Source organism: Glycine max, chromosome 14, assembly GCF_000004515.6.
Source record: "Glycine max cultivar Williams 82 chromosome 14, Glycine_max_v4.0, whole genome shotgun sequence".
NCBI lineage: Eukaryota > Viridiplantae > Streptophyta > Magnoliopsida > Fabales > Fabaceae > Glycine > Glycine max.
Window position 1 is genome coordinate 105429 of NC_038250.2, and position 22558 is coordinate 127986.

Sequence of the window (22558 nt, forward strand, 5' to 3'; positions counted from 1 at the left end):
TTAAATTACATAACAGCTAGTTTTTTCTTTTTATTGAAGTAATGTTTGGACCAAACTTTTTCTAACACATTGTTTGATACTAAATTTATTTATTTATTCCACATTAATTATTTCATGAGAAAGCGAAAGAGACTAAAAATAAGCAGTACAACTTATTTTTAAAAAACTAATTTACTTGACAATTTTTAAAAGCTAATTCCCCCCTCTTTCTTTAATTAAAAGAAGTCCTTAATTTTTTACTCTATTTTTAAAGCTTTTATTTTGAACTTTCTTTAAAGCAAGCTTTAGCTATAAAAAAGCAAGAATAATAAGTAGTTGTTTAGGGAAAAAAAAGCCAGCTGGGAAATAATATGCTTCAGCACTGTCGCTTTAACACAAAGCATCATACTCCACAAAGGCTTCTTAGTACGCCCAATACATCATGTCATGCGTGTGAAACTTTACATCCGTGAAATCAAGAACTTGAAAGATCAAAATCCTTCTACTTAAACTATAGACAGAATGCCCCTACATGAAAGCACAGAAAAATAGAAGACCAACTTGAAGTAGCTGTAACACCCAACACTAAGGTTTACAAAGCGAGAAACAATTTTTCCACTCATACAGCACATAAATGTAACACTAGATGAATCCTCATGCGAGAGCACCCACAATCCTGATTGTTCTTCAGGGATAGGACCGGTCAGCAAGATATGAACAATTTTTTGGAAAGATTTATACTTTATTTTTCTCTTTCTGGCTTTGCTGCATACAAACCTGCCAAAATTGCATTCCAGAATACAGGAAGAGTGACGTTAACAATGAGAGTAATAAAAAGTCAACAGTTATTCAGTTAATACTCGTTTTGGCAAACTGCAGGATATAAACTATCATGCAAGACACACCTTGTTGGAATTACTGCTTAAATCTAGATTCAACTCTAAATGCATTATTCAAGATGCAGAACCAAGATCTATGATTGGAACGATATATATTTACAAAGATGTGCTTAACGGGAGTCCCACCCCCACCCCAAGTTTGGTCTCGGGGTTACATCTTTTTATATAACTACTACTACTACTACTACTTCTGTATATAAAATTGCAAAAGGTTCATCAGCCAGTTGGCTCACGCACACCTCCAAATGTATGCAGATATGCTGCCTTCTTCAGTTTATACTTCCATAACTCAAGCTAACCTAAAACCTCAAAAATGATTTTTTTTTCATCAGAAAATCATACACCAACATATTACAAAGAATATGCTATAGACAAGGCAGCTCCATATCTGTGGGCTGATAGTACAACTCTAACATGCATTCTAAACTGTCATTACCCTCTGCTGGGGAGCAAGAATCCAATGAATGACTCATCTTATTCAATAGATTTGATGGGCCATCATTAGAAGAATAAAACCAAGTCTAGAAGTATCTGCTAAAGAACAAACAGATACAACAAAATCTGGAACACTTCAACTTCAATTCAACAGCCATCTGCACAGGATGCTTTACAACGACTGATGCTAAAATGTGAGCAGATCACAAGAAAATATTGGGTACATACGCAAATGGGACCTATATAAATTGGGAAATAAGGCTTGAAATATCATGAAGTGATAACTGAACTTCACTCAAATCATTTTGGGTTCTAAGGTTCATGATGACTTCTTGCGTATCAATGATTTGGAACTTTAACTTCCAAGAGTGAGAGACTAACATCTATTACCTATATGTCTATTCCAACCACTAGAGATGGCCTACCACATAATATTAGAAGTATGTTGGTGATTACAAGACATACCATTTGTGATGCCTTTTGACCTCTAACATCTTAAAAATTCATAAGAATATAAATTATAAAAGTGAGCAAATAGTATTTCATACAGGGGATAAAAGTTCTATTTTACCCAAAGCCAAAAGTACCTGTACATAATGAGCACAATCGTAAGCTATTGAGCACTTGGTGCATCTCTCATGCTTAAATTCAGACTGTTGCGCATAGTCCTCCTACCAATTCCAGCGTTGCCTTTTTGCATCATGGCAGCAAATTCACCATAATCAATCCTTCCATCCTAAAACAAAAGATATAAACATAATCATGAAGCATAACTACAAAAGAAGATGGTCCAGGAACTTAATTCAATTCATTATTGATAGGTGACAAAGAATCATGCTTGACAAATTATTAGAATTCAGGCATTTGATAATTAAAGTGTATTTAAGGCATGATATAGTTTTGATCAATGAATTGCTTTTCACAATCTGTGATCAGAAAACATTTAAAACAAAAGGCTTGAAGACCATGTGCTATCACAAGTGCTTTTAGTAACAGAGGAATACTAACAACACACTCTTTTTAGAACACTTATTATTATTGAATGAATTTCATGTAGGTCCCACTAAATAAAGAGTAGTCAAACTATTTAGTGGGTCTCACAAGAAATTCCCCCAATTATAGAAAGTATGTTGGAAAGAGTAAATTGCTAGAATTTCTCAGTAGTAATATTAGTTTTCACAAAAAATCATGTTTATGATAATTAACTGCATAGTTCTTGTAGCGAATAATGCAACAATTAGTACAACAGCAGAACAGCATAATTTTGTTTTGGGAGAAGAGGGGGGGGGGGGGGGAGAGGGAGTATCATTTTTTCATTTCTTTTTCTTGAAGATTTTAAGAAACTACAGCAATTATTATATTTTATCTAGGACATTGCATGTGCAGTTTGAAAAAAGACATACAAGCTTCCCTCAGTAAGCAAAAAAATTAAAATATATATTTTTTAATTGCTACCACCTACCAGAAAAATGTACATGATATGCTGATATTTTGATTAATCAGAACTCAGAAGTAGTTAGGGATCTTAACTCCTTGCAGAATTAACATGCTAGATAACAAAATTCTTGTAGCTTTGAAACGAAACTCCAGTTAATGCAGGATAAATGCAAATTAATATTGCTTACAACATGTAAGCATTCTTTAACCAAAGAACATTCTATATTTCAAACTAAAAACCATTTAGGTTATCGCAGTACATATTACAGAAAAATTGAAGACTAAAAGTGAAGTCTTTCAAGGAGGATATATATAATACTATACTGTAAGATCTTCTAACAGCCTACAAGGATTTCCTATGTGAATGTATAACACAGGTTAAACAACTTACATTATCTTGATCAACTTCTCTAATAATATCTTCAAGAAAAGCATCAGTCATGTTATGTTCTGCACAAGCTTGTTGAAGTTCATCAACTGTAATGTAGCCACTACCATCCTTGTCAAAATATTGGAATGCTGCAATAAGATGTTCTTCACGCTCTAGTTTGTTGAGATGAAATGTAGCAGCAATAAACTCCCCATAATCTATGGTTCCACTTTTGTCCACATCAGCCTGAAACAGCTCAAACATTTTAGCTGTGAATGAAACATGTTCAAAGATTATTTAACACGAATACAGGATGTGGCTCAAAAGAAAAATGGAGTAATGCTTGTAAAAGATGACTGAATAGTCCCTGGTTTTCACTAATTTGATGCCTAATGTCAAACCCTGGCTTTTGCATATAAGGAAATTTAAAACATTATATTTAAAAATAATAACTAAATAAAATACGAAGTACAAACACAAAATACAAAAAAGAAACTTTTCGCAGAACCAACAACCTACCGCTTCCATAAGATCACGTATTTCTATATCCTTAAGGGTAGACCCATATCTTCTTAGACCAGCTTTGAGTTCATCGAAAGTGATTGCACCACTGTTATCAGTATCCATAGCCTGAAACATTTCTCTCAAACCAGCAATCTCCTCTTCAGATAGACTTTCAGCAATCACCTAAAAAATTAGTATAATAAGCAATTATAACTAAGGTTACATAGTTTCGGACAAGCAAAAGGATAATAGATGAAGGAGAAGTGAAAACAAAGAGCAAGTGTGGAAGCTCAATAAAGTGAGGTTCATTTGGCATCCAAGAAGTGCTTGACTCCACAAAGACAACAATAGCATTTTGCATATCATGCATGGAATCCATTATCTTTTTCATAACAATGTATGAGCTACATTCATACATAATCTATATACATTCATCAATTAGCTTCACTTACTCGCAGAGCCATCTTCTTTAGCTTATTCATTGCAGAAAACTGTTTGAGACGAGAAAGAACAGCAGGGTCCAGTGATCTGTCAGGGGCAACTCCATTCTCACATATCCAAGGATGACCTAAACAGGCAAATGACACAAGTAACATGTCAGACAACACATTGAAACACAATATTTTGAATATTTACAAAATTTAATCCTTAAGGAAGTTAAGCTGGAATTTGCTTTTGAGGAAACATCAAATCCAGCTAACTATTAATTTAGATAGGACTATTTCTTCCTGGGTGAGTCTGCTATAGATGTGGCAACGGCCACAACGCCAGTGAGACTTTAATCACCTATTGCATCTTTAATAATGAAGATAACTTTGAATGTATGAGTAGCACAGGAAAAGTCAATTTCTAATGCTCAGTCCCTCAATTACATCTATAATAACATCCACTGAGTAACCACAACGACTTAGCTACTAGTCCAAAAGGGCAAAACAACTATTCTTTTGATATGAGGGTGGTCCTTGCTCATAGTAAGTATAGTAAAAAAAAAGGAAGAACATACATAACACTTGATGAGCAGTCAACCGTTCTGAAGGCTGAGAACACAGCATCTTTCTAATCAGATCTTTTCCACTGTCAGATATTAGAGGCCAAGGATCTGAGTCAAAATCTATATGTCCCTTCAATACTGCATCAAATATACCCTGCTGGGTCTCTGAACTCCAAAAGGACAAAACTTTCAGTGATGAAACAGATGAAAGACAGGAAATCAAAAGAGTGTAGGCAGTAAGATATACCTGCCCAAAATGGCGGCACGCCACTAAGCAATATGTACAGTATGACACCAGCTGTCCACACATCTGCTTCAGGCCCATAATGCTTGAGGAGAACCTCAGGAGCAACATAGTATGGGCTGCCGACTACATCAGTGAAAACTTGACCTGAGGCAAAAGGTTAAATGAAGATTTAAACAACACTAATTAGTATTAAATGGCGTTCCCTAAAATCCTAAAGGGAATACAAATGTATTTCAATCAAATATTGTAATGTTGTTCTTAAAAGAAGATATAAAGAGAAAATCAGAGTTGTTTGTTACCGACCGGGTTTGAAGAATACAGAGAGGCCAAAGTCAATTGCTTTAAGAGAGAAATCATCATCTTTGTTGACCAAGAGAAAGTTTTCAGGCTTGAGATCTCTATGCATGACCCCAAGGGAATGGCAAGCCTCAACAACCCCAACAATAATTTTGGTCAACTCCGCGGCCTTCCTCTCGGTATAGTGGCCCCTCTGGATGATGCGATCAAACAACTCACCCCCGGAACAAAGCTCCATGACAATATGAACATAGAGAGGATCCTCATAAGCACCCTTGATGGTGACAATGTTCTTGTGACCAGCTAAATGATGCATTATCTGAATTTCCCTCCTAACGTCCTCGACGTCCTCCTTGGAAATCAACTTCCTTTTGGAGATGGATTTGCAGGCATATTCAATGGAGGTAGAATTCTCGGTGCATAAATAAGTGGTGCCAAATTGGCCCTGTCCCAATTTACGACCAAGAGTGTATAGATCACGAATGTTGGGAGTCTTATGGCCTAGGACATAATAGGCTTGGTTGTCGAGGCCTCGGCGCATGATGGCTTCTCTCTTGGCGTTGAAGGGAAGATTGTTATTGTTGTTGTTGTTGTTGTTGTTGTTGTTGTTGTTGTTGTTGTTGTTGTCGTTGTCGTCTTGCTGCTTGGTTGAGGAGGGATCAGAATGGGTGGTGGAGCGCTTGGAATGGTCTTCGGGCTGGCTGAAGCCCTGAATATATTTCCCTTTCAAAGATCCGCGGCATGTGTTGCCCATCAAACAAACCAATTTATATTATATATTCATCCAACGATCTCCTCTCATCAGCTTCTTCCCCTCTGCTCTGCTCTCTCTCTCTCTCTCTCTCTGTTGCGCTCACCTCACAAACAAATCAATCCAAAAAAACTATTCATTCATTTCTTTCACATCACATCATCTAATCTATAATCTTTCAACAGCCACCCAGACCCAGAAGAAAAGAATACAATACAATAATAAACAATTACGAAATAAGCGTACCAGAAGTGAAGGTGAACGACGAATGGAAAGAGGATAATTTTCGCTTCTTTCTTCTCCGACAGATCTCCACAAAATTAGTTTCGAAAAATATTTCTATTTTTTATTTCTGGTTAATTTTAGGATGATTGGATTGATGATGGTATTGTAATTTTTGTATTGGCTCCTGCCGAGAAACATCGGAGGTCAGTGCTGACCAGCTACGCCCACTTCTCTCTCTCTGTAGAATTTTCAATTAAATATCACGCGGCTTTCTTTTTCATTTCCTTTCTTTTTTGTTTTTGGTTCAATTCAATGCATCGGAGATCAAATGGGCCCAAAACAAGAAACCGAATCATAATCAAAGCTTTAGTCAAAACTTACCTTTTGCATTCCTATTTTACTAACTACACCGTCCTTCTAAAAATTCTAAATTTTATTTCCAAAAGCACCTATGAGTATTTTAAAAGGTAAAAAACCATTCTTCACCAAATTTTTTTCTCAGATTACAGCACCACTCCTTATTTTAATGCATAACTGAGAGATTAAAAGCAGGACGATTTTTAAAATAAAAAAAAATGAACACTGTTCTATTTACCAGAATTGTGAATATATTTAATTCAAAATATATTTAGTAAATATCAATCTATATGTTAACGTGATATTTAAAGTTATTGCAGCCCAGTAAAGGAAAATGTTTCTCATTTTCATATTGATTAGTTAGCACGTTGACTTTAGGAGATACAACAGTCATCGATGTTAGATATTGTTCTAAAATCGTGGAATCTATTTTTGCACAACTATACAATTTACATTTACATCTTAGAAAGGAAAAAATTTCTCAAAATATTCTAAAATGTAATTTTACACTCTATACAAATTTTATACGTTTTTAGTATTTATATTTATTAAAAGTGATGTATCTTTAATTTCTCATTGAAGACTAAAAACACATGTTTTTTTATAAATGGTGAAGACTAAAAACAAAAAAAATTCATAAGGACTAAAATTAGCATTTCAATACATTTTAAGACACTAACAACTTATTTTAACTCTTTCAAAAAAATATTAGATTGAGAGAGAACACTAACCAATGACTCATTCCAACAGGACATGAGCACCATTGAATTCTCAAACGAATTTCATTCATTTAAGAACAAGATATGCTTTATAAATCTCAAGTGTTTATACTAAAAAAAACATCATGAAAGTTAGCACTACCATAGGTTTGACAAACCTCTAATGTCCATACTTAAAGGACATGCACATAAATATCAAAAAGACTTTATTAGAATTATAATGTGGCCAATGTAAAGGCAAGGTATAAAAAGAGATAGCGAGCTAGAGAGAATAGAGGAGAAATAAGGAAAATAAACTATAAATAACCTAGAGAAACAAATACCAAAAATTAAACATAATTCAAACTTACCTTTGTATTTTCAAAAAGATGATTGTGTTGTTGTTAAGGGGGTAGATTGTGTGGTGATGTATGTGTGGCACGAGAGATGATATAGCTGGGTTATCTAACGTGTTCTTAGCATTATTGCTCTTAAATGAGGCATAACCTGGGTTGACTTTGCATTACGTAATTGTTTTGCTACTATGTATTCTCTCTTGGGTACTCCTAGTACCCAATTATATATATATACTTTAACCAATTCTGGCACCAACTAAGCATCAACCTACAAATATTTGCCAAGTACAAAATGGAAGAGAGAGAACATATCCCATGAATTCGGCCAATTTTGTTTTTAAAATTTGACATTTAATCAATAGAATAATAAAAAGCGTTTAGTAACAACACTCATTGTGAATGGCGATTCTTTGACATGTAAGCAAATTTGGATGAGATTGTAAAGAAAAAGGGAGCCACAGCCACGGGAGTCACGCATTCACTTATATTCTACCTTTTAGCTTAGCCGGCAGATAGGAATAGGATCGCTTACATCATTTTTCTTGTTTTGTCGAGTCGAGGTAGTTGTAGTAGACTTGTTATATATTAGTATATACTAATACTATGCCGCTATGCTAGCTACACCCAGTATCAATCAGTTCAGTGAATAATTTTAGAAAGGAAAGATCACCCTCCTGGCCTGGCCCCAACTTTATTATTATACTTTTGTTCTATGTCCTTTTATGCATTATATTATACTTGAAAGTTGAAACTTCCAACTCAAACTGATTTTATTAGGAGAGATGAAGATGTCTTTACGTTCTGGATCCGATCTGTGAACTGTGATCCATCGTCAATCTTTCAGTAACAAACATGAGCGGAGCTGTTCTTGTTGCTGTGGCTGCTGCTATCGGCAACTTGCTGCAAGGATGGGATAATGCCACCATTGCAGGTCATATTTTTATTCGGTTAGCCAATTAAGATAACATTCAACCAAGTCTAATTGGCTTTCTATGCTATGCAGGATCTATTTTGTACATAAAGAGGGAGTTTAATTTACAAAGTGAACCCACAATAGAAGGTCTAATTGTGGCCATGTCACTTATTGGAGCCACTGTCGTTACGACATGCTCTGGACCCTTATCAGACTTGCTAGGCCGGCGTCCTATGTTGATCATCTCCTCTATCCTTTATTTTGTTGGTTCTCTGGTCATGCTATGGTCTCCAAATGTTTATATTCTCCTCTTTGCAAGGCTTTTAGATGGATTAGGCATTGGTTTGGCGGTCACCTTGGTACCTCTTTACATATCCGAGACAGCTCCACCTGAGATTAGGGGATTACTAAATACTCTTCCGCAGTTCACTGGTTCTGCTGGAATGTTCTTTTCCTACTGTATGGTCTTTGCTATATCACTCACCAAGGCCCCAAACTGGAGACTCATGTTAGGTGTTCTTTCAATTCCCTCTCTCATTTATTTTGCACTCACACTATTCTTCTTGCCTGAATCTCCAAGATGGCTTGTCAGCAAAGGCCGGATGCTAGAGGCCAAGAAGGTTTTGCAACGACTTCGCGGCAGACAAGATGTCGCTGGTTAGTTATGCATTTATTTTATTTGATTTCATCAGTTCTTGTTTACTTGCTTTTGATTTGGATGGTAATTGTTCTTGGATATGATCAGGTGAGATGGCTTTACTAGTTGAGGGTCTTGGAGTTGGGGGTGATACCGTTATAGAAGAGTACATAATTGGTCCAGCCAATGAATTCAGTGATGCAGAGCAGATCAAATTGTATGGGACAGCAGAAGGTCAATCCTGGATTGCCAAACCTGTCACTGGACAAAGTTCCATTGGCCTTGTATCTCGGAAGGGAAGCATGGCAAATCAAAGTGCTCTAGTGGACCCTCTAGTGAAGCTCTTTGGTAGTGTCCATGAGAAGCTCCCAGAAACAGGAAGCACACTTTTCCCACACTTTGGAAGCATGTTTAGTGTTGGGGGAAATCAACCTAGGAATGAAGATTGGGATGAAGAAAGCATTGCCAGAGAGGGAGATGATTATGTATCTGATGCTGCTGACACCGACGATTCTGATGACAATTTGCAGAGTCCATTGATCTCACGTCAAGCAACAAGTGCGGAAAGGGACATGCCTGCTCCTGCCCAGGGAAGCATGAGGCAAGGTAGTCTTTTGCAAGGAGAACCTGCTGGAAACTCAGGGATTGGTGGTGGATGGCAGCTAGCATGGAAATGGTCTGAAACAGAAGGTGTTTTCAAGAGAATATATTTGCACCAAGAAGGTGGTCCTGGATCTAGACGTGGGTCCATCATTTCACTTCCAGGCTGTGATGCGCCGACACTAACAGATGGTGAGATTGTCCAGGCTGCCGCTCTAGTGAGTCAATCAGCCCTTTACAACAAGGAGCTTATGCATCAGCAGCCAGTTGGACCAGCCATGATTCATCCATCCCAAACAGCTGCAAAAGGGCCGAGTTGGAGTGACCTTTTAGAGCCTGGAGTGAAGCATGCACTGATTGTGGGGGTGGGGATTCAAATTCTTCAACAGGTAATGACATTTTTTAAAACTTCTGTTAATCTAACTTCGGTGAAATTGTCAGAAAACTATTTAGACATATTAGGATATATTTTTTAAATCTCAACTCATTCAGTAGGTGATTTATTCACTAACCAATCATTAACCCATTGTACCTAGTAAAAAGCTATGTCTGACTGTCATCTAACTCCTCTTTAAACATCGCAGTTCTCTGGTATAAATGTGGTGCTCTACTATACACCTCAAATTCTTGAGCAGGCAGGTGTTGGTTATCTTCTTTCAAACCTGGGCCTCGGTTCTACTTCTGCGTCTTTTCTTATCAGCAGCGTGACAACCTTGTTGATGTTACCCTGTATAGCTGTGGCCATGAGGCTCATGGATATATCTGGCAGAAGGTATGCATCTTTCTCTTATCATTTATTGTTGGCTTCTACTTAAATGGCAAGATTTGTTTCAATAGGTGGATGTATCCTGGAGATGATTTTCTCATGGTCATACTGTTTCCATTGCATATTTTCCCTGTATGTTCTTTGCTAGAAAATTTTGCAATTTAAAGTGGTATTTCAATAACAAATTGGGTTTGAAATTACTACTATTGCAAAGTGCCCTCAAACTAGAGGAAAATGACATCAAACAGATCAACGATTCTATATGATCAGTAAATGAGCTGAAACTAAGTTTGTTGTAGATGAGATTGCTGAGGTGAATGAGCTGACAAAGAAAGGACAAGATTAGGATTTAGGAATGTTTTTATATCCAATGGAATGTTGAAGTTAGCATCTATAGATAGGATAATGGAAACTCGTCTAGTTTGTGCGAAGATCAATGAAGGATCCAATGAGAAAAGTTGATCGAATTGAAGTGCTCTAATTAAAAGACAAAGTAAAACTTAGGAAAACATTAGGAGAAGCCATTAGAAAAAAAGCAGATTGCTCTACATTTCTTTTTTTTAGTTTTGGTTTTTGATTTAGCTCAGTGGTGTTGAATGATCCATGTACATTGACTCCACCTAGTGAATATGGCTTGGTTGTGGTGGAGACGGTGTTTTGTTTTGTTTTCTGTTTTTTGTTTGTAAGTTCCTATATGAAAGTATTTGAGATAATTCTGGAAATTGTAAACTTTATAATTTGGAAAGTATTTGAAGATTCAGAACTTAAATATTTGATATTTGTGAGTTATCTTCTCCTTGTGTTGCTTTTTTTAACCCCTTGTGTATATTTCTTCATTGCTTGTTTTTGTTCATTCAATCTGCAGTACTCATTGGTGACATTTTTCTATTTTTATTTATCTATTCAGAACCTTGCTGCTGACTACAATCCCCGTCTTGATAGTATCACTTCTCATATTAGTAATAGGGAGTCTTGTGGAATTGGACAGTACTATAAATGCTTTTTATTCTCACTTCGAGTGTTATTGTCTACTTCTGTTGTTTCGTCATGGGCTTTGGGCCAATTCCTAATATCCTTTGTTCAGAGATCTTCCCTACTCGAGTTCGTGGTCTATGCATAGCTATATGTGCTCTTACATTTTGGATATGTGACATCATAGTCACCTACTCGCTCCCAGTTATGCTTAATTCTGTGGGCCTTGGTGGTGTCTTTGGTATGTATGCGGTTGTGTGCATCATAGCTTGGGTGTTTGTCTTCTTAAAAGTTCCAGAAACCAAGGGCATGCCACTGGAAGTTATCATTGAGTTCTTCTCTGTCGGGGCAAAGCAAGCTCAAGTTGCCAATAATACCTGACTTTACAAACGACCCATTGGATTTTTTTTAATATAAAATCATTTTGAATCTATGGATTTCTTGTTTTGTTTCCTCTTTAGGCACCTTCATCGTGGGTTGGGATCTGGGATTTGAGAAATGAGAAAGTCCAAGGAAACTCGTTAGCCAATAAAATTATAAGCATCTACTATAACATTCGAATTTGATTTCATAACCCTTATTTCTTGACTTTATAAAATGTTATTTACTTTTTTTATTTTTTTAATAATACTTATTTTAGTCCTTGGCGTTAGTGCAAAATATTATGAAGAAAAGATTAAAATATAGCATTTTATAAAATTATAGTTTCGTGAAGTTAAATTATAGACATTTATAACGTAAGGAAGTAAAACGAGGGTTTATACATAGAAATTATATAAACGTTCATTTTTAAATCTTGTTTTATGCGGCAGAGATGTTAGGGAAAGTAGGAATTTTTGGGATAACAAAATAGGAATGAAAATTTTAGGTGAGTAGTGTCTACCATAGAAATTACAGTCAATGTTAAATCCTTTTTATAAGAAAGGTAGTATTTTTTTCCTTAATTATAAAAAACATTTTCTTTTGACAAAATTATAAAAAAAACATATAATCACTTAAAAAAATGTATTAATGACTAATTTTATTTTATATTTTTGATTTATTGTGAAATGAAGACCACTTTTTTTATTATAAATCATATTATTATATCTAACTAACTACTACTTAAATAAGTTAATTTCACGAGTATTTTTTTTAAATTGAATTGATGTCAATATTAATTAAAATTATTTAATTTAATTATTTTATTGATCTTCATAAATTGGATAATTGTTTTTTATATATAAATAAACTTGGTATTTGTTTATATATATATATATAAATAAGACCGAAAGTAATATTATGTAAAATTGTGTTAAGCATTATAAATGTTATGAATATGTTATTATTTTAATGAATTTTAGACACACAGCCAAACTAAGCATCAAACCTATCTTGACACGAAACACCAAGCTAATTAAGCACAAGGCAGACTTGATATCAACCACCGAGCCAAACTTGACACTGAACATTTAACCAAAGTAAGCATCGGGCAAAACTTGACATTGGGCATCTTGCCAAACTAAGCACCAGATCAAACTACATTGAGCACCTAACCAAACTAAGCATCAGACTAAACTAGACACTAGACGCCTAGCCAAACTGAGGATCAAACCAAACATGATACTGAACATCTAGCCAAACTAAGTATTGGACTACACTTGATATCAAGCATCGAGCCAAACTAAGCAGCCTTATTCTTTCTACATTTAGTAAATTTCTTCTGCATCCAACACATTTTAAAATTTTCAACTTTATTCTTTTTTATTTTTTCTTCCCTAAGACCTCCTATGGAGCCATGTATACTTACGGATTGTTAAAAATATATTTTAACTTTCACATATTAATAACAATACTCTAACCAACTATACTAATATGTCAATTATATTAAAAAATAATTAATGTCAATATATATAACATTAAAATTTCTAATGTATATTTAATACATATATAAATTTTGTAACAATTAATTTTGATCTAATAATATATTTTTTTATATACATAATTTTTTATTAAATCTATATGTAAACTTATATTGATCCATATGAAACTTACGGATTGTCAAATAAGTCTCTTATGGATCCGTATGAGACTTATGGATCATATGGATTGTGAATCCATATAAGTTATATGTAAGAATATTTTTTATTTTTTCCTCTTATTGCTAAGTATATTGGAAAAAATGTTGGATGCAAGAAAAAAAAATCCCCACTAAGCATCAGACCACTTGACACCAAACACCTAGCCTGATGAAAAGATTTAATAGTTAATAAAATTTAAAATGGAATTATTATAAAAAAAAAGTATTACTGATTATAATTTAATTTTGATATGTTATCAACATTATTTTTTATAGTGTTATTGTTATACTAATAACAAAATTTGATTTTTGCATTTAGTTATTTCAAAGTTACATGTTTCTAATTTGACTGCAGAAGACGGTATAAAGCATGTTACGTAACGTCAAAATTAAATTGTACTGTATTACACATGCTTATAGTTGTGTAAACATGTACGATAAATATAAAATAGTTTTAAATATGAGGGAAAAAGCCATAAAAAAAATTTAAAATAAAATCGTATGTGTTTATATAGTTGTTTTAGACTGTACATCTAGTATTCGACCCTTCAAATATTATGGTGTTTTATTTTCATTTTTGTTACCAAATTGATTTCTAGTATTTGGAAACACTTTATTTGAGGAAAAAAAAATCGAAAGTTTTTCCGTGATGTAAGAAAATTCTTGAAAACTAGTTATGATACTAATCCTTTATTTCTTTGTTGTCAAATTAATTTCATAAAAAATTAAAATAATCACTAAATTTGGTGTTATTAATTTAACCATTTGAAAAAAAAAGAAGTGATATTTTAAATTTCTAAGTAATTTGATAGTAATTTATTTATGCAATAATATTATAATTTTGTAAAAGTCCAATTTAGTAAAAACAAATTAAGGATTAATGTGATGACTACTTATTCGTTAGAAGATGACCTAGTTTAACAAAGATAAAATTAGATAATGTTTACATATATACCTTTTTCCTTCCTTCAAAGTTCAAATACAGTAAGTTCAACAAAATCTTTAATACAAACAAGGGCAGGAAAAAGTGCACAGATTCTTTTTCAAACTTATTCAAAGAAAACAGGAGAAAGGAAAACGCGGTAATAAATAAACAATGATCGATCTTCAGTTCATCATAAAGCAATGGTTCTTTGAGCAACCATACATATATCCTAGGAACGAGCTTTCGAATTGAAATCCGTGATGAAAGCCTCCATCCACATAAACTCTTAGACTTTAACCAAGAAAGAATTAGAAAACATTGACAGTGAAATGATAAAGAGAAATATTAAGGAACAATACATGCTATTCAAAAGCTAAGATTAACTAGCATAATGAAACAAGAAAATACTAAAAATGACTTCTTTTTGAGCTTTGTCAACTCAAGTAGCAAGATAAAAATATGATAAAAACAAAGCAAAGAAAATCTAAAACATGCTTCAGAGTTCACCATAACACTGACCTGATCTAGGTCTTTCATAATTATTCATCTATTTAAATTTCCACCACCCAAACAGAGCTCCCAGCTTGGGTTTAATGTTTCTCTTGTTATTCAGACCTCCACACTAGAATGCTGCTTCATTGATCAGATCAAATTTCAAATACATGTGACCGGTCAGCACTTAGAGTGTTACGAGCAAGTTGGAAGAAATCCGGTTCTTGAAATCTACAAGCCTCTCTGGCAAGCATAATAAATTAGAATTCAGTAGCTGATACAAAATTGTCAACCAACCATGTTGTTTGTTAAAAACATTTATACAAATAAGAAAAGGCCGTGAGATGCATTTAATTAGAAAATCACAATCAATTTCAAGAAGCTTAGAAAAGAAATGAATGGGGGCGAGTTGAGAAGAAAGAAGTAATAATGAATATATAAAGGTAGACCTTGTGAAATCCTAAGGCTAGTTAAAAAAGTAGCAATAAACTGAGAAGATTAGAAATAGAAAAGGCCTTGGTTGTCGTATGAATCTCGGTAGGAGAAAAGTGAAGATTGGGCAAAATCATAGCCTTAGGAAAGTAAAAGTATAAACACAAGCGGTAGAGAAGTGAAGCGTACCATAGAGATAGAGAAGAGAAGGTTCAATTTGGAATGCGTCTAGCACCAAGGCGATCAAGCTGCTTGACATTTGCAGAAGCCTTCAAATTGCCAACATGGAGAAAAGCGTCAATCATGTGTTTGGCAATGAGGTGTCCAGTTTGCTCGTCGTCAATGACGGCGACGGCGGTAGGGCCGGCGCCGCTGATGGTACAGCCAAAAGCACCGGCCTGAATGGCAGCCCTCTTGACAGCCTCCATGCCAGGAATCAAGGGGGCACGCCTTGGCTCAACGATCTTGTCAGAGGACAATGCCTTCCCCAACCCAACCACGTCGCCCTGCAGCACCGACGCCACCAGAGCACCTGCCTGGCTGCAGTTCCACACGTGGTGCGGCATCCCGATCTCCGTAGGCAGCGCTGCCCGCATCTTCTTCGTCGGGGCCTCGAACTCAGGCGTCACCAGCACGAAATACAGCTCCTTCTCTGCCGGAAACTTCAACGGCATCAACTCCAGCGGCGAGTAGCTCCCGATCAGCACAAAACCCCCCATTATCGATGGCGCCACGTTGTCCGCGTGATACCCCGACACCTTCTCTTCCGATTTCAGTGATGCCAGAACCAGCTCCTCCACGCTTAATTTCTTCCCAAACAGCTCGTTCACCGCCACGGCGGCCGCGGCGGCGCTGGCGGCGCTGGATCCCAGACCGCTTCCCAAAGGCAGGCCCTTCTCCAGGGAGAGGGAGAGGCCGACGGATCGAATGGAGAGCATTTTCATGACTTCAATGGCGGCGATGCCGGCGCAGTTCCAGAGAGGGTTTTTGCTGAGCTTGTTTGGGGCGTGGCCGCTGATGTCGGATATGCATATCTCGCCAGGGTGAACCTGTGGGTCAACCTTCACCGACACAATGTCTCCGAGTCCGTCCACGGCGCAGCCTAGGAAGTCGAAGCCTGGACCTAGATTCGCCACCGTGGCGGGAGCAAACGCTTTCACCAGCGTCGTTACAGGTTCGGGCTCCCTTCGAATATTGACCGACACGCTGCTGCTGCATCTGATTCTGATTCTGAATCTGGCCCTGCCTTTCAAACTCGCCGTAGACGGACACAGGAAGCACGTCGACGTCGCCATCTCCACTCTTGCTGGTTTGTCTCTCTTCCAAATTAAAAGCAGCAGAGTATCAATATTATAATCCTACCAACTACGATTCAGTATTTCAATTAAATTTAAAATTCCCTTTCTTACTTTGTTTGGGTCTTTGCCAAGCCCAACCAAAACAAAAAATGTTGGTACTTTGATTGGGAGCCCATAGTTTTGCTGAAGCTTTCTAAAATTTAGAATTTTAAAGAAATATGGCGAATGTTTTATTTTAAAATTAAGTTAGTAACATAATTTAATATTTTTTTACTCAACTTAAAATTATTTCAAATAAGTATTAATCCTAAAACCAAAATCAATTTTTTAACCTAATATCAGTTAATAAGTATTTTAAGGTAATTTTGAATGATATAAGGTAGATCCAAATACATTCTTTTTTTCTTTTCAAAAACTAATTTTTATCTGTCCATTTTTTTAAAACATAAACTTAGGATGATATTAATTATTATTATCTTATTAATTATACTCTTACCTTTATTTTTTTATTTTATTTTATCCATTTATCATAAAATAATCTAACCTATCAATTCAATTAATATGTTACATCATCATTCTAATCAGTATTGATGAACATATCACACTTTTCAATTAATATATTTAATGTTTAAGCAAAAAAAAAATATTAAAATGAAATATTTTGAAAACATAAACAAAAATGAAACTTTTAAAATTTAATATAAAAAAAACATAAATAACCAAAAAGTATCATTTAGCTTTTATTCATTGAAAAAATATTGCTATAGTATGTAACCCCTAAAATCAAGTTGTGTAAATATGCATGATTAAACGACCACGTTTAGTTATAAATATTATAAATGTTTCACACTAGCTTGAACCTAGATGCAAGTAAATAATCTGTAATAGTACTAAATTAATTATCAGTGCTTATATATCTTGACCAGAAGCAAGCAGAAGTTTTTGCTTCAACATTAGATGAGTGAGGTCACTTAGGATATCCCCTTCAGAAATACAAATATGAAGAAAATTTCTACAAAAGAGAGAACGGCATATATATATATATATATATAGTCTAACCACAAGGTCAAGGAGCCTCTTGGGAAATGTCCTCTTGTACTCTCTTGGATATGCTCCTCAAACGATTTGATGAGATATAGTCGAGTTTTCTTTTTAACTTGGGTGAGACGTCTTCTTTTTCGTCAACAAAATGTAGAAATGTCTGGATGCGAGCAGAACGTGAGCTGCAACGATTAGAAGGACCAACTTTTTGAGGGGATTTTTTATTGAATTGCCGTACCATCGATAAAAAATAGATAAGAAGCGCCAGGAAACATGTTATTCCACATATTAGAAACAGGCCCCGGAAGCTATTTAATTTAAGCTGTTCATCCTCAGTACTGTGAAAACCACAAGCCTTTTCTGAAAGCCACTTTTCATGGATCCTTTGAAGTTCACCATTCTCAGATAGGGTTAGAATCGCAGTTGACATATCAATTGCAAGAGGAGAGTCTCTCGGGAATGCCTGCGGTGACACCCAAGAAATTAATCAAAGACAAGTAGTAACATAAAGATTTACAAGTACATGAATTGCAGTTGAGAATCATCTAGGATCGAGTAATACTGAACTTGAGCAAAATTCGTGCTCAACTACCATCAACATATATAGTGTTCAGTGTTTCATTCAAAGAAGCTAAAGGGAAGCGAAGTTGTGATTTCTTGCCTCCCAATTTATAAAATTTCATACCTTCTAACATTATGTTTTGCTTTTTGCATTAGTTAGTTAGTGCAACAAAGTACATAAAAGACTACACCCTGAGAAAAGTACCAGTAAGTAATTCTAAAAAACACTCACAAATCCCCATCCACTTTTGGTGAACTCTTGGCCCCTAATTGAGAATTGGCAGTGGTTTGAAAGGAAGAGTTCTACATAGGGTCGTTCATCCACCACAGCTGCAACAGTTCCGCTTTCAAGGGCAACAGCATATTCTTCTGGTGAGCCAAGAGGAACAAGTCTATGTTTGGGGATGTTGAGTTGCTCAGTGAGATAGTTTGCAGCAAATGAGCCTACTTGGAATCCTATACGATCACTGCTGGATATCAAGCTATCAATTCCTGTTATGGGTGAGGACAGCTGTTGCACAGTGAGAATTGATGTCAAGCTTGCAGTGTAGCTTGAATTGATTATCAGAACCACAAAAAGCCAGATTATCAACACCACTCGACCAAGTGGACTAACTGTGTTTTCTCCTGAAACAATAATAAAGAAGCTTATCTGTTTCTAGTCACAAACATGAATAGGACATGAAATGTCAAAATGGGTGGACAACTTACTGTGCGCAAAGAACATGGTTGAGAAACTAAACCTGCAACAGCATACACAGATGAGTTATGACTAGACTAGCTATGTGCACAAGCTACAAGATTACTTACCAAAGAACTGTAACTATCTGTTCCCTCGGTGACCCCCGAAACTCATCGTTTGTTCTATGTTCAAGAATCCACACCACTGCTCCAACAAAAAGGAAAAAAAATGCAGTGACACCCCACATCTGTGGAGTAAATGGTCGCAAGAAAGCCCAAGCATTTGACTTCAATTTTTTTACTGGAGCAACCACAACTAGCCCCGACTCTATATATGGTTGAGTAAAATCCACAATCTTTGTTCGGTCAGTGACAATCGCAATGTCACCTACAGCAGCATCAAAAACCTGTAGATGCAAGCGCAAAAAAATTGATATATAAAAGCAAGATATTACTACATTATGTTTGTTCTCTATAGTGAGTATTACTTACATCAGAAGTAATCATGTTGACAAGATTGTAGTAGCTTGGGTTATTGTGTCCATCTCCAAACAGAATGAACTTGTATTGAACTGCATAGGGAAGCAATTTAATGGCAGCTAGGAATATATCTATGCAATATCCTTGAACTGCATTGGTGCCATTTATTTGGGAGACCATGTCTTGATAGCTAACTCTGTTGGGAATTCCAATTCTCAGTTGCCTCCCATTATTTGGGAAAACCCATCCACGAGGCTTTTCTGTTGTATTTCCAGGCCATATGACACGGTTTAGATGCTGGCTTGAAATTGAACGATTGGCAGGCTCTGCGTGAAGTTTCTCAGGGGTTATTACAGAGAGGCCAGAGTAATTAGACCAGTAGCCGACTCTCCTATAACCAGTAGCAATTACATTAAGAATGTCATATGATGGATTTAGAGGAGATCTATCTGAACCAAATTGAATAGGTCCAGTCAATCCAGTCATGTTAATGCGCAATATGTTATCAAGTAACTCCTTCCCTCCATCAAAAACGCTCAAAGCACCGAAATCCAGAGTCTCTTCCCTCGTACCACTTAAATTTGTATTGTTAGAGAAGGAAATGGTACCATTCCGATCAAAAAACAATTTGAGTGCCTCAGCAATCATCCAAACAGAATCATATGCATAGAGGCCGTATGGATTTAACCCAATTGAGCCATTACTGATGTGTTTCCACCTTGAGATAAATGCCTGTTTTTTTCTGGAATGAGGGGTGTGAGGGCGAAAGGTAATAACTCCTTGAATTGAGTTACAAGTATTTGAAGGTAGTGAAGTAGTTGAGTCTAAAACAGTTGATAACCAAGCAGTAGCTATCCAGACATACCCTTTGGACATCATTCCTAGCTTTTGAGCCACCTCAAAAACCAAGAGACCAGTTTGCGCGAAGGTGTTTAAGACGATAACTCGAGACTCCATACTCTTGATCTTCACTAACTGACCAGTAACATGGGATGGAGTGGCGGTCGGATCAGGAGGCAGTGCTGCTTTGTAAGACAACTTACAGCGTCTCTCAGCAAGTTTATCCCCCAAAACCGTTATCCCATTCCGACTCTGATCATCGTCGCTGAACACTGCTATGACTTCTCTCCAACCGAAATAGCTAATGAGGTCGGCAACGGCATTCATGTGGAAGTGATCGGAGGGTGCTGTTTGTAGAAAATAAGGATACTGGAGAGGTGTTAGGGTGGGGTCCAGAGCCGTGGAGGAGAGTAGGGGAACATGGAGCTCATTTGCAAGATGCGAAAGCACATGGGCCATTACTGAACTTTGTGGACCAATTATAGCTACTGTGTCGGTCACCAAGAACTTGAGGGCTGGAATGAATTAGGAAGGGAATGAATGAATATATATAAAATAAAACAAGCAAGCTGGAGCAGGAAGTGATACATATACATACCCCCAATAAAGCCAAGAAAACCACTGAAGTTGGAATCATGGATGGTTATGGACAATTTACGACCCCCAAGGATGCGAGGATCGGAATTCACATCTTTCTCAGCAGCTTGGATGGCAATTTTGGAAACTCGTCCGTTTATGGTTTTTAATGTGAATATGGCACCGATTTTGACGACATCATCATGTCCTCTTGATGCCCCATGTAATAGGATCAATGTTAATAATGCAACGCAAAGCAAATTCATCCAGAACCTATGATTCATAATTATATATGTAATTTAAAGGAGGTCGAGAGAGACTACAACTGCTGCTGTTTGATTTGAATGGGAAGTAGTATAGACAGAGAATATGAAGGAATGTAGAGTGAGTGGTGAAGAGATAGTGATACCTTTGATTGTAGCGGGAGACAATGAAAGCAGAAACCCGGAGGTGGAGTGGAGGTTCACGTCACGCGGGCAGAGGGCCACGTCCAGTCCAACACAGTAAGTGGGACGGTGTCTGAGTCTGAACAGCAAGGGCCATTTTGACTGACATGAATGCAAGCAGATTGTGACGTTTCATTTATCGTACTGAATTTCAACGTTTTAAGTGCTGCAGTTATGGTTATGGGATGGGACGAGGATTGTCTATGACGCACTATTCAAGTTTGTACAAGAATATATCTGTCCTTGCTATCTCGACAGCTTTCACAAATAGCATATTTGTACCACGCATGCCAATGGGTTGGACCCACTTAAATCTTTAAAGTGGACTGAACAACTTTATGATTTAGCCGTTGTCAAATGATAGAGAAATTGCAAATAAAGACTAGTATATTAATGCAATTAAACTAAACAAAAGAAACACAATTTCATAACGTATAGTAAAAGAACAAATTTTATATTAATTTTCTTGTTGGAAGTTTATACCATCTTTCCCTCTGAGTGCATGTATGTGTTGGTTTTTCAAGTGATTTTGGGTATAAGTTTCCAACTATTTGATCTTAACCCAGAAACTTTCTATTTAAAGACCAAGTTAGGTAATAATCTTTTAGTTATCTAATTTATGAGGGGATTACCCATGTACATCAATTATAAAATATGATTAACCTACGAAACTTCATATTACTGTTACCAACTTCAGCTTTTGCTCAGGGACTCCCCTACTGCTGAATTAAGCAATATCCAGTATGAAGTAATTCAAATGGCATAACTTAGTCGCTACAACCTTGGTGTTTTGTTTGAGTTTTTAGCCTCTTCTTATATACGCATCTAGGCTAAAGTATGATTTTTGTCTTAATATCTTAATCTCCTATTTTACAATATTGAGGATTTTGATCCCAAGTATCAACTGTCAATTTCTAGACATTGGCGGTTAAATTAAAAATGTTGACCATTAACTTGTTAATAATGTGGCACCTTAATATTAATTTTTTAATTAATATTTTGATTAGTATAAAATTTAATTTAATAAGAACTTAATTAAAAACTAAAATATGTAAACAATTTTTACTTCTTCAGTTTTTTTATTATGTTAATTAATTAACTAAAAACTATGCACCTTTAAATAAACAAATGAAAAATAGGCATGTCACAACAGTCAACGCTAGACATGTCAGTCAATGGCCTGAAATTGATGGTTGAGGCCTAAATTCTCAATTTAGTAAGAATTAAATATCTTTATTTTTTATAAAATATAAAAAATTAAAATTGTGAATTAAGTAAAATTAGAGGAATAAA

At 35.9% G+C, this 22558-nt stretch overlaps 3 protein-coding genes and 1 pseudogene across 11 annotated transcripts; 1 reads left to right on the forward strand and 3 right to left on the reverse strand.

Moving 5' to 3' along the window:
- Positions 1-368: 368 nt before the first annotated feature.
- On the reverse strand, positions 369-6469 carry LOC100778173 (calcium-dependent protein kinase 26). Of its 3 annotated transcripts, none has more exons than XM_006595570.4 (9): positions 6157-6377; positions 5166-6003; positions 4863-5006; positions 4628-4780; positions 4077-4192; positions 3640-3807; positions 3142-3366; positions 1901-2049; positions 369-756 (listed from the first exon to the last, which is right to left on the reverse strand). In XM_006595570.4, exons 2-8 carry the CDS (start codon positions 5911-5913, stop codon positions 1927-1929), a joined length of 1677 nt encoding a protein of 558 aa, XP_006595633.1. In that variant the 5' UTR covers positions 5914-6003; positions 6157-6377; the 3' UTR covers positions 369-756; positions 1901-1926. The 3 variants fall into 3 exon arrangements, with proteins under 3 accessions (XP_006595633.1, XP_006595632.1, XP_003544188.1); XM_006595569.4 differs by having other exon boundaries at positions 5166-6016; XM_003544140.4 differs by having other exon boundaries at positions 5166-6469.
- Positions 6470-8036: 1567 nt separating this feature from the next.
- LOC100808132 (monosaccharide-sensing protein 2-like) lies at positions 8037-12059 on the forward strand (annotated as a pseudogene).
- Positions 12060-14823: 2764 nt separating this feature from the next.
- LOC100789754 (homoserine kinase-like) lies at positions 14824-16637 on the reverse strand. 3 transcript variants are annotated; one of them, XM_041008773.1, is made up of 2 exons: positions 15532-16637; positions 14824-15141 (listed from the first exon to the last, which is right to left on the reverse strand). In XM_041008773.1, exon 1 carries the CDS (start codon positions 16635-16637, stop codon positions 15555-15557), a length of 1083 nt encoding a protein of 360 aa, XP_040864707.1. In that variant the 3' UTR covers positions 14824-15141; positions 15532-15554. The 3 variants fall into 3 exon arrangements, with proteins under 3 accessions (XP_040864707.1, XP_006595555.1, NP_001241610.1); XM_006595492.4 differs by having other exon boundaries at positions 14824-15153; NM_001254681.1 differs by lacking the exon at positions 14824-15141 and having other exon boundaries at positions 15555-16637.
- LOC100793969 (glutamate receptor 3.2) lies at positions 14824-21498 on the reverse strand. 5 transcript variants are annotated; one of them, XM_041009139.1, is made up of 8 exons: positions 21229-21498; positions 20842-21092; positions 19416-20758; positions 19053-19330; positions 18954-18985; positions 18475-18869; positions 15532-18144; positions 14824-15153 (listed from the first exon to the last, which is right to left on the reverse strand). In XM_041009139.1, exons 2-7 carry the CDS (start codon positions 21083-21085, stop codon positions 17707-17709), a joined length of 2730 nt encoding a protein of 909 aa, XP_040865073.1. In that variant the 5' UTR covers positions 21086-21092; positions 21229-21498; the 3' UTR covers positions 14824-15153; positions 15532-17706. The 5 variants fall into 5 exon arrangements, with proteins under 5 accessions (XP_040865073.1, XP_040865072.1, XP_040865070.1 ...); XM_041009138.1 differs by lacking the exon at positions 21229-21498 and having other exon boundaries at positions 15532-16661; positions 17700-18144; positions 20842-21161; XM_041009136.1 differs by lacking the exon at positions 21229-21498 and having other exon boundaries at positions 20842-21216.
- Between the last annotated feature and the right edge of the window lie 1060 nt (positions 21499-22558).